We start from the raw sequence: 13,324 nt of genomic DNA on the forward strand, positions 1-13,324 counted from the left end.
AGGTAACCAAAATATGGGTTGAACTTAGGTAACCAAAATATGGGTTGAACTTAGGTAACCAAAATATGGGTTGAACTTAGGCAACCAAAATATGGGTTGAACTTAGGTAACCAAAATATGGGTTGAACTTAGGTAACCAAAATATGGGTTGAACTTTGGTAACCAAAATATGGGTTGAACTTTGGTAACCAAAATATGGGTTGAACTTTGGTAACCAAAATATGGGTTGAACTTAGGTAACCAAAATATGGGTTGAACTTAGGTAACCAAAATATGGGTTGAACTTAGGTAACCAAAATATGGGTTGAACTTAGGTAACCAAAATATGGGTTGTACTTTGGTAACCAAAATATGGGTTGAACTTAGGTAACCAAAATATGGGTTGAACTTTGGTAACCAAAATATGGGTTGAACTTTGGTAACCAAAATATGGGTTGAACTTTGGTAACCAAAATATGGGTTGAACTTAGGTAACCAAAATATGGGTTGAACCTAGGTAACCAAAATATGGGTTGAACTTAGGTAACCAAAATATGGGTTGAACTTAGGTAACCAAAATATGTGTTGTACTTTGGTAACGAAAATATGGGTTGAACTTAGGTAACCAAGATATGGGTTGAACTTAGGTAATGAAAATATGGCACATTTTAATTAGGAATTATAAGTTACATTCTCAAGATGAATATTTCTTTATTTATTGATAGGTTGGTTAACAGTTGGACCACAATTGACAAATAGTAATTATAACAGTGAATCATACACATCTAACTTTAACAAAACACCTACTGGATTCCTGACTGGCTGCTCAGAAGAAATTGAAAGACTTCGACCAAAATCTCCTCCACCAAAAATCAAAGAAAGGGGAAACCAAGGACCTATTGGTAGAGGTGGAGGTAGGGGTGGTGCACCTCAGCAGGGGCCATGGATGGGGGGTCGAGGAGGTGGGATGGGAGGAAGGGGTGGTTTTGGTGGTAGGGGTAGAGGGCTACATAGAGGTGGATTTCAACAACGATAACATAATAAGTCATTCGGTTCACCAATTCATACCAAAATGTAAGAGTTGACTTCACCCAGGGCTTGTGTTTACAGTCAATATTTTGTTTATATGTGAATTTAAGATATCATTTTTTTATATTTCAATTATTGTGTTGTCAGGATAGAAAGTAGACTCATTAATGACACAAAGGACTTTTAAGATTATCAGCTAATTAGTTCCAGGACGCCCTCTAAGGGCAACCTGTAACTTGTGTTTTACTGAGGTTTCTCACTTTCTATCCACTTCCGGTTTACAACTCTGTAGGGGGTCCTCACGCAGTTTTCTTCCGGGTTTCCCAGCATGCATTGCGACAAACGCGAGTCATGTGGGACCCCCTACCTCCGTTGCTATTTGCATAAGCTAAAAACTTTTGATAGCTGACAATATTGTGTTGTAGGTGGTACTGTCCTAAAAGTTGTGCAGTTGAGGGGTCGTGTTTAAATGCTGAGTCCAAAGGTTACGTGTTTACACATTCAAATTTCAATGATTCATATTTTGGTTACTTTGATCGTAACACAAATTTGAAAACGCGAAAATTGTTTTTAACGGATAGCAAAATATTTCATCATGTGGGACACATTGCTCAGTTTTTAACAGTATTAGGTAAATTGACTGCAAACTAAATTCACAAGTGCAAGTCAAAACTACATGTACGGAAAGTACAGTACTTCCAGTGACCTTGCACTGTACAAGTACACGATTTCTTGTGTTCAAGATCGTTCAATGATTTTCTATCCACACCCCTTGAAAGTATGAACGGCTAAAGCTCTTTGATGATGAATATTAAACTTCTCCTATTTACGAAATCCATCTGTATTTACCAAAAACAATCCGCATAGATTCGCCAACATACAAGCACACGACATGTGCTTCCACGTGTAAACTTACTCCTCCTGGCCGATCGGGCCGGTCCTTCAGGTACAGCGACTTGCTCCGAAGTCGAGCATACTTGACTACTACTACGTGGTAGCGGTATACCAATTGAGTCTAGTTTTTGTCTAGTGACAAATTTGTTTGTCAATGACGTCTTTCGACATCAATATTATTAGTATATCTTATGGATTGGGTTCCATCTGTCCGTGCGTCCGTCCGGCCATCCGCAACCGTTTCTTGGGGATGCCTGGACCGATTTTTTTCAAACGTGGTACAGGGGCAACATACTATGACATAAATATGCACGTCAATTTTTTTTATAATACGATCCAATATGGCCGCCTAGCAGATCATGCTTGAACAAATCTCATTCAAAGTTGGTATTAGCACAGTGTTCTATGACATACATTTGCATATCCATTTTCGTCATGATACAATCCGATATGGCTGCCTGGCAGCCATTTTGTTTGCGAATTTCCCATGTCCATAGCCATAACTCAGACATGCTTCAAAAAATCTCATTCAAAGTTGGTATTAGGACAGTGTTCTATGACATACATGTGCATATCCATTTTCATCATGATACAATCCAATATGGCTGCCTGCAGCCATTTTGTTTGCGAATTTTCCATGTCCAAAGCCATAACTCAGACATGCTTGAACATATCTCGTTCAAAGTTGGTATTAGGACAGTGTTCTATGACATACATGTGCATATCCATTTTCATCTTGATACAATCCGATATGGCTGCCTGGCAGCCATTTTGTTGGCACAGTTTTCATGTCCAAAGTCATAACTCAGACATGCTTGAACAGAGTAATGATAGCAAAAACAACCATATGAGGCCAAACAACATTAACCAGGTTTGAAAATGACAACATAAACTGCCAGTTCCTTAAAACCCAATCATAGCGGGGACTATGTCATTTTCAATGACTTGTTTAAACAATTCAAGACGTTTTTATCGTGTTATTCTGAGTGAAATGAATGTCAACAGCAATTTACAGAGAGTTCGAGATACGTACATGTATATGTGGAGAGTGGCACGTACGTCATATCAGCAAAGACACGACTACCAAAAACTAACTAATTTGACAGAAGACATGTTTATTTGTACAAAACTGTCGAATCAAAATCATGTTTTTACTATGTGCTTGTTATTGGTACATGGTGTTGCATGTAGCATGTTTCTCTCTGACGGAGGTATTAGAGTCCTCAATAACTTTTCCTTATTTTTCTTAGATGCTAACTCAGACAGAGCCTTCATGCTTGTTCTTACCTTACTGTGCCCTGGAACTACGCTTTTGCTTGCAAATGCATACTAGTTTTGTCTATATATATATATATATATATATATATATATATATATATCATATACTGCTGAATAATGCTGTAGTGTTTAGTGTTTAGTTTACTTTTGTGTATCCTGTGTAACTACCAATAAATCCACTCTACTAGTCTGATTGTAGTAAGGCCATACAGTGACATTAAAGTTAGGCCAAGAAAAAAATGGTTGTTTCTCATCCCAGGGAAATGCAAAAGTGATGTGGTGTGGTTTTTTTTTAGCACAACTAAACCTTATGGTTCAGTAGTGCTATAGGCATGGCAAAGTGTCTGTCTGTCTGTCTGTCTGTCTGTCTGTGGATGTGTGTGTGTGTGTGTGTGTGTGTGTGTGTGTGTGTGTGTGTGTGTGTGTGTGTGAACAACTTAAAGTCAAAAACTACTAGACGAATTGCTTTAATATTTGGTTACTTCTGGTGTCTAGTTGGGAAATTGTTCAAATGAAAATGATTGCATCAGAGATGTGGGTTTTGGGTCAAAAAATGTGATTTTAGCTTTAAAAAAAAACTACTGGGCAGATTGGCATGAAATTTTGTAGGAATATTGTTAAGGGTGAGTAAATTTAGATTTTGTTCATGACATGATGACTCCCTTAGTAATATGCAAATTAGGACTATAAATGTGTCTTTTTGGTCAGAAACCTATAATTCCAAAACTACTCAGCAGATTGGGCTGAAATTGAAGAGGGATGCATCTGTGGGTGTATAGATGAAGAAATATTACCATATAATGATCTCATCAGTAATATGCAAATTAGGTGTAAAAATGTGAAGTGTTATTATGCAGATTTCTTCAATATATTTTGACACAATTGGCCCTAGCAACCATGATGACACCCTTAGCAACAACCAAATGGCAGTATATTTTGGTCAAATAATGACATCATCTGGTAGGCAAGTGAGTAAACATTCAAAAAATGTAGGCAAATATCTTTAGCAACCATGACCATGCCCATAGCAACAGTCAAACGGTCATGTATTTCACAAAGATAACAGGGACTAATAGACAATTGAATAAACATTCAAAAAAAATATATGTAAATTTGCCCAGCAACAACACCATGCTCACCAAATAATCACGTATTCTGCAAAGAACAACAACACAAAAGACAAATGAATAAACATTCAAAACATGTATGCAAATGTGCCTAGCAACAAGACCACACTCATAGCAACAGCCAAATAATCACGTAAATTGCAAAGATAACAGGAATTGAAAGACAAATGAATAAACATTCAAAAAATGTAAGCAAATGTACCTAGCAACAAGACCACGCCCATAGCAACAGCCAAATGATCACATATATTGTGAAGATAACAGCAGGGATTAATAGACAATTGAATAAACATTCAAAAAATGTATGTATATTTGCCTAGCAACAAGACCATGCCCACAGAAACAGTCCAATGATCACGTATATTGTGAAGATAACGAAGATTAATAGACAAATGAATAAATATTTAAAAATGTATGCAAATGTGCCTAGCAACAAAACCACGCCCATAGCAACAGGCAAATGATCACGTATGTTGCAAAAATGATATCAGGAATTCATACACAGGTGAACAAAAACATTAACAAATGTATGCAAATATATCTAGCAACATGACCACGCCCCTAACAACAGCCAAATAATCGTGTATATCGCAAAGATAGCAACATGGTTGGATAGCCAACTGGATAGTCATTCAGCAAATGAACACCTATTGTTAGCATGGACTGGCATATAGATAAACATTTTTAGTCCCCGCCGGACGAAGTCCGGGACGGGGACTTATGGATTGGGTTCCGTCTGTCCGTGTGTCCGTGTATATTTGCCTAGCAACAAGACCATGCCCACAGAAACAGTCCAATGATCACGTATATTGTGAAGATAACGTCCGTCCGTCCGTCCGCCCACAGCCGTTTCTTGGAGATGACCTATTTTTTTCAAACTTGGTACAGGGGCAACATACAGTGGCATACATATGCACGTCAATTTGTTTCATGATACGATCCAATATGGCCGCCTAGCAGCCATTTTGTTTGCAAATTTTCCCTGTCTCAAGCCATAACTCAAACATGCTTGAACAGATCTCATTCAAAGTTGGTATTAGGACAGTGTTCTATGACATACATGTGCATATCCATTTTTGTCGTGATACGATCCAATATGGCTGCCTGGCAGCCATTTTGTTTGTGAATTTTCCATGTCCAAAGCCATAACTCAGACATGCTTGAACAGATCTCATTCAAAGTTGGTATTAGGACAGTGTTCTATAACATACATGTGCAAATTCATTGTTGGTGTGATACGATCCAATATGGCCGCCTGGCAGCCATTTTGTTTGCGATTTTTCTATGTCCAAAGCCATAACTCAGACATGCTTGAACAGATCACATTCAAAGTTGGTATTAGGACAGTGTTCTATGACATACATGTGCAAATTCATTGTTGTTGTGATACGATCCAATATGGCCGCCTGGCAGCCATTTTGTTTGCGATTTTTATATGTCCAAAGCCATAACTCAGACATGCTTGAACAGATCACATTCAAAGTTGGTATTAGGACAGTGTTCTATGACATACATGTGCATATTCATTGTTATTGTGATACGATCCAATATGGCCGCCTGGCAGCCATTTTGTTTGCGATTTTTCTATGTCCAAAGCCATAACTCAGACATGCTTGAACAGATCACATTCAAAGTTGGTATTAGGACAGTGTTCTATGACATACATGTGCAAATTCATTGTTGTTGTGATACGATCCAATATGGCCGCCTGGCAGCCATTTTGTTTGCGATTTTTATATGTCCAAAGCCATAACTCAGACATGCTTGAACAGATCACATTCAAAGTTGGTATTAGGACAGTGTTCTATGACATACATGTGCATATTCATTGTTATTGTGATACGATCCAATATGGCCGCCTGGCAGCCATTTTGTTTGCGATTTTTCCATGTCCAAAGCCATAACTCAGACATGCTTGAACAGATCTCATTCAAAGTTGGTATTAGGACAGTGTTCTATGATATACATGTGCATATCCATTTTCGTCGTGATACGATCCAATATGGCTGCCTGGCAGCCATTTTGTTTGTGAATTTTCCATGTCCAAAGCCATAACTCAGACATGCTTGAACAGATCTCATTCAAAGTTGGCATTAGGACAGTGTTCTATAACATACATGTGCAAATTCATTGTTGTTGTGATACGATCCAATATGGCCGCCTGGCAGCCATTTTGTTTGCGATTTTTCTATGTCCAAAGCCATAACTCAGACATGCTTGAACAGATCACATTCAAAGTTGGTATTAGGACAGTGTTCTATGACATACATGTGCATATCCATTTTCATCGTGATATGATCCCCCATACCCGACCAATCCTTTATTGTTGTAGGCATGTTCCATGTCCAACAAGCAGACACAACATATCTAAGTCTGTTTGATTTAGGTTCACAAGTGTTGTTGTGTGATCAGAGTAGTGATAATTCCTTAAAACCCAATCATAGCGGGGACTATGTCATTCTCAATGACTTGTTAAAAACTACAGTTGTGCTACAACGCCATTGGTGGTATTTAAACTGGCATTTTCATATGCACTTCACAGGTTTTGTAACTCTGAAACATGTTCTCAGGTGATGCAGGCAGGGATGAGAAACAAAACACTTTATTTATATGGCCTTAGTCTCAGTTTCCATGATATGAACAACTGTAAAGAATGTAGGCAGAGATGAGAAACAAACACTTTATTTATATGGCCTTAGTTTCATTTTCCATGATATGAACATCTGTAAAGAATGTAGGCAGAGATGAGAAACAAAACACTTTATTTATATGGTCTGTCTCAGTTTCCATGATATGAACATTAGTAAAGAATTTAATGTAGATTTATAAAGAACAGTTTGGAGTGAGTCAGTTTTCTTTATTTCGCAGTTATACGCTCTGTTTGTATGGCCATCTTGGCTCAGTGGTTGTCCAGTAAGATTACCCCAGTATATTGATATTAGCCATGTCAAAGTGATTTTATAAAGTAAGACTAGTTGATGTTTACCTTTAACAATAAAAGACAATAAAAATAGAAATTAATCTTGTTATAGTCCGTTATTTACTGCAAATACCCCAAATGCATATACCCCAAAATACCTTGAAATCTATTGATTGCCATAGTAACCACCATCTGATATAGTCTCATTTACTGCATATATCCCAGAATACCCTTTGAAATCCATTGATTGCCATAGTAACCACCATCTGATATGGTCTGTCATTTACTGCATGTACCCCAAAATACCCTTTGAAATCCATTGATTGCCATAATAACCACCATCTGATATGGTCTGTCATTTACTGCATATACATGTTCCCCAAAATACCCTTTGAAATCTATTGATTGCCATAGTAACTACCATCTGATATGGTCTGTCATTTACTGCATATACATGTTCCCCAAAATACCCTTTGAAATCTATTGATTGCCATAGTAACCACCATCTGATATGCTCTTGTCATTTACTGCATATACATGTTCCCCAAAATACCCTTTGAAATCCATTGATTGCCATAGTAACCACCATCTGATATGGTCTGTCATTTACTGCATATACATGTTCCCCAAAATACCCTTTGAAATCCATTGATTGCCACAGTAACCACCATCTGATATGGTCTGTCATTTACTGCATATACATGTACCCCAAAATACCCTTTGAAATCCATTGATTGCCATAGTAACTACCATCTGATATGGTCTGTCATTTACTGCATATACATGTTCCCCAAAATACCTTTTGAAATCCATTGATTGCCATAGTAACTACCATCTGGTATGGTCTGTCATTTACTGCATATACATGTACCCCAAAATACCCTTTGAAATCCATTGATTGCCATAGTAACCACCATCTGATATGGTCTCATTTACTGCATATACATGTTCCCCAAAATACCCTTTGAAATCCATTGATTGCTATAGTAACCACCATCTGGTATGGTCTGTCATTTACTGCATATACATGTACCCCAAAATACCTTTTGAAATCCATTGATTGCCATAGTAACCACCATCTGGTATGGTCTGTCATTTACTGCATATACACATTCCCCAAAATACCCTTTGAAATCCATTGATTGTCATAGTAACCACCGTCTGATATGGTCTGTCATTTACTGCATATACATGTACCCCAGAATACCCTTTGAAATCCATTGATTGCCATAGTAACCACCATCCGGTATGGTCTGTCATTTACTGCATATACATGTACCCCAGAATACCCTTTGAAATCCATTGATTGCCATAGTAACCACCATCTGGTATGGTCTGTCATTTACTGCATATACATGTACCCCAAAATACCCTTTGAAATCCATTGATTGCCATAGTAACCACCATCTGATATGGTCTGTCATTTACTGCATATACATGTACCCCAGAATACCCTTTGAAATCCATTGATTGCCATAGTAACCACCATCTGGTATGGTCTGTCATTTACTGCATATACATGTACCCCAAAATACCCTTTGAAATCCATTGATTGCCATGGCAGTAAATCAGAGCCGTTTCAGATTACCCACCCAGATGTTCCAAATACATCAGTGTACTTGCATAGTATGCAGTTGTGCTTCAATGACATTGACGTTAAGTGTTGTAATGTAAAATGGCAATTACATAATGTAGTCAGATGCCCAGTATGACACAATCTAATTAAAATCAGACATGGGAATACAGTTCCATTGCTTTATATACCTCTAATTCCTTCATATATCATTGTTTTCTTTTTGGTTGCTCTGGGAGTGAGCCTTGGGAAAGGTGCACACTCCCAGAACAACAAAATCAAAAACAAATGACAATGTAGGAAGGAAACAGAGATAACAGTAATCAAATCATATATTTAATTCCTACATCAGATTGAGGATGATCGTATCTTTTTTTGTATACATTGTAAAAATATATAGAATTATGCAGAGGGAAATTTACAAGGTCAAATAATAATTACACGGTCAAATAATAATTTATACCTAACATATTTGGTCACTGTTACTGTCCTTGTCAGAAATGTAGAATGATGGAGTGAAGGCAATTGTGTCTTTGAAATATGAAACTTTAATGCAATTGTAAAATCTAACTACTCACTTAAATAAAAACAAAATATATAGCACTGGAAAGTAACATACCATACAAAAGAACCTGGGCAGGACCCGGCAGGTGTCTGTTACCTAGCTATCTGGGCAGGACCCGGCAGGTGTCTGTCACCTAGCTATCTGGGTAGGACCTGGCAGGTGTCTGTCACCTAGCTATTTGGGGAGGACCTGGCAGGTGTCTGTCACCTAGCTATCTGGGGAGGACCTGGCAGGTGTCTGTCACCTAGCTATCTGGGGAGGACCTGGCAGGTGTCTGTCACCTAGCTATCTGGGCAGGACCCGGCAGGTGTCTGTCACCTAGCTATCTGGGGAGGACCTGGCAGGTGTCTGTCACCTAGCTATCTGGGGAGGACCTGGCAGGTGTCTGTCACCTATCTGTCTGGGGAGAACCTGGCAGGTGTCTGCCACCTATCTGTCTGGGGAGAACCTGGCAGGTGTCTGCCACCAATCTGTCTGGGGAGGACCCGGCAGACATAGCTAGGTGATGAATTTGTATTCTAAATCTCAGACCATAGTAGACCAATGTATAGTATTCATAATTCAACTGACTGTAACTGGATTGGGGAAAGGCCCAAAAGTAGCAGAAAGAGTAACTGCTGACCAGTATGAATGCAATGAATGCCCCCAAGACAGTTAACAGGGAATGGTGTAGAGATATAGAAGGCAAGGCTTGTATAGCAGTTGTTGATATCAAATATGTGAAAATGCAGTTCGATGTCTACCTGTAAGGAATATGTAATATGTCAATATAAAAATAGTTGATATGACTTCAGTTCAGACTGCACAAACTGGGGTGGCTGCTTAAAATGAAAGGATTTGGTGGTAGGAATAAGTATGTGCCAAGTACAGTGACTGCAACGAATGTGTGCAAGACTATTTGTGAGGAGTAGGAAGCACTGACCACCTCCTAAATTGGTTCGTGTGACCTGATATACCATACTAGAATTAATGTAAGAAAACAGAATTGAAAATTCACCCTATTGAAAGGACTGGAAAGATGGGTTAAAGGAAGGACCTTAGGGAGCCGTCATTATTTATTGTTCGGTGGGGGGGGGGGGGGTTGTTGTTGGAGGAATTGGTTGATAAGAAGTCGAAATTCAACTGCCCCCCATCCTGCAAGGAAAAAAATCAATGACCCCCCCCGCCCCCACCTGACTTTAGAAATTGGGATGAACCCCCCACCCCCCCGCCCCCCGCCCCCATTTACATTGCTTTATATATACATGAAGTGGTGGGTATTAAAGAGAGGAAATTATATTATTTATATTGCTACAATTGTATTATTAATGATTATTGGGGTACTTACAAAACAACTTCATTTCAGTAAGAATACTCATTAAGAGCATTCCGCCCTTGTCAACAACTGACTTTTGAAGACAGTTAGCCATAATGGCTTTCATTTTATCGTCTCGCGCACACGTGAACAACATAAATTTTAAAGTCAAAATCCACTGTACCAATCATAATGATAACTTGATGTGGATATTACCAATATGTGATTTTTTAGATGTAATTGTTTTTAAGTGTTTGGCTGATGTTATTGACTGCATGCAGGGTTGAAGGTTTCTTTCGAAGTTTTCAGGGTAATGAAAGTTTTATGATCTGTACAAGTGCCAGTTGTTTTACAGTATACAGTAAATGTAATATGTGCATAATTTCTGACACCACTTAATTCAAATTTTATTGGAAAAACAGTTTTTGCAGAAGGAATTTCTTACATTTACACATAATTATATCAGTATTTTACAAAGTTTATATTTTATTTGTTTTTTTTAATTAAAAGAAAAACAATAGTGTGCTGATAAAGTTTTGCCACAGATAAGACAGATAAGCAACAACAAATCCAGTTACAACCCTTGTCTCACTTCTTTGTAATTTAAATAATTTAGACTCACCAGAAACAAGGCAAGTCTTGTGAGAGTAAGGGTAACCATCACAATAATGTGTGATATATTAAAGTAAGCCAAATTACCCAAAGTTTGTTGGAATGGTCATCTGTCTGCTCACAGGTATTGCATCACTGCATAGCTTTGCTTTTAGTAGTCAATTATCCAAAGAGTGAAATAATCAGGTGAAATTTATGAGACTGTAAGACAGTTTTTTTGCAGTGTGTTTTACTAGTCAAGACTTTCCATTGATATATTTGCAATCAGAAGTTTTACCTTATTTGATACAAAGCAGAGGCACTTCTAAGCTGAAACAAACTAGTAATGACAAGCTAGTGTTACAGTGACACCTGTCAAATTATAATGACTTCAGTACATATTTACAAACGTGGTGACAACCTGACAACAAATTGATTCAAAGTTTGCTTTCAGAGTTTATACTAGTAGTTATATATTACTCACATATTTATTTTAAGATATCGTTATATAATTTAGTTTCTACTTCACACACAACTCCACATTGTACATGTAGTACATAAACAAATATTTAGGAAAATGTTTTAAAATGTTAATAAAGTTACATTTTATGTAACAGGTTAAATAATCCTGATACTGTGTACACAAGTTTTTCGAAACAGATTTTTGTGTAGCCTCCCCCCCCCCCCCCCTTGTTTTTTGTTTTTTTTGTTTTGGGGTGTTTTTTGGGGGGGTTTGGTTTTTTGTTTGTTTTTTTTGGGGGGCTACCCCCCAACACCAATTTTCAAGTGACCCCCCTCCCCCCAATTCCTCTGACCCCCCCCCCCCCAATCATAAATAATGACGGCTCCCTTAGAAGCAGTTAGTATTTATAGTCAAGTTGGAATCATTCTGAAAATAGAACCAGTGACAAATCACCTAGGTGATGGGGGGGGGGAATCAATAAATGTGCTGCAATTCTTTTGGTTCTGATATCGAAGCCAGATTATGATTTGTTCCACCTCTGTCTGACATTTACCTCTGCAAATTTACACTAAACCCAAAATAGAAATTAGACATATTTATTGTGTATGAAAACCTACAGCAACTGGATAGCACACGGTCTCTCCCAGTGCACTGTACAGCGGAATATTCCTTAAAAGTAGTTTTACAGTGTGTATGGTTTAACCTTAGGTTATGGTCCCACTAGTCTTGGACTGTAAACTAAAACCATGGAGTGATAATATTTCCATGGTAAGGGAGTCGTCATTATTTATGGCCTGGGGGGGGGGGGGGTCGGAGGAATTTAGGGGGGGGGGTCACTTAAAAATTGGAGATGGCCAGGGGGGGGGGGGGGGGGGGCTACTCAAAAATAAACTTCTGTAAATACCTCTTTACCATATTTCTTTTTATATATGAACACAACATCTGAATATAAATTATGAGAAATACATAAATGTAACTTTTATAAATAACAAGTGATAAATATATGAAACATTTTAAACATATATTTCCCTGAATGGAAAACTTTCACAACTGAGAGTCAAAGAGTTAGAAAAATATTTAGATCATCATCATCTAAGTAAAAAAGGAAAGAAAGATGATAAAATCAAAGCAATCATGGCAGACTGTCTCAGGAAATCAAATGTGGATACCTCAATGTTAAAAAAAGCTACTTTATCAACTGAAAGTGAAACAGATGACAATAGTGATGATGATGATGTTGTGATCCATGAACTTGATGGTACATGTAGTGACAGTGAACATGAACAAAGTAACATTATGAGTCAAATCTCAACAGAGTCAGTGGTTGTAACAAGAGGTGGTAGGAGGGCTGGTTCCTGGTTGAATGCTTTCAATAAGTACACATGACACTTTAAAATTAATGGCCACCATGTCACCATTTTGTAAGTAACTCAGTATCTCAATACATATTTTGCAGTAACTAACCAAGTGCACATCTCCTCAATATCTTGTTATCACCACATGTATAGTACAAGTGATGAATGCCTGTAGTTCATATACCACACATGTATACAATATGATTACCTTCATGAGGTGATTTAGTGTCATTTGAATTTGACTTACTTTTAACGT

The 13,324-nt window shown here is 37.8% G+C and overlaps 1 protein-coding gene across 1 annotated transcript in view; it reads left to right on the forward strand.

The window, feature by feature from the left end:
• The window catches only part of LOC144452148 (N(6)-adenosine-methyltransferase non-catalytic subunit METTL14-like), a 65,199-nt gene extending 64,184 nt beyond the window's left edge, over window positions 1-1,015 (forward strand). Inside the window, exon 11 of the mRNA XM_078143185.1 lies at window positions 705-1,015. Coding sequence (XP_077999311.1) covers window positions 705-1,015 — 311 coding nt within the window. The remainder of the gene's footprint in view (window positions 1-704) is intronic.
• Window positions 1,016-13,324: the final 12,309 nt, after the last annotated feature.

Source organism: Glandiceps talaboti, chromosome 22 (genome assembly GCF_964340395.1).
Source record: "Glandiceps talaboti chromosome 22, keGlaTala1.1, whole genome shotgun sequence".
Classification (NCBI taxonomy): Eukaryota; Metazoa; Hemichordata; class Enteropneusta; family Spengelidae; genus Glandiceps; species Glandiceps talaboti.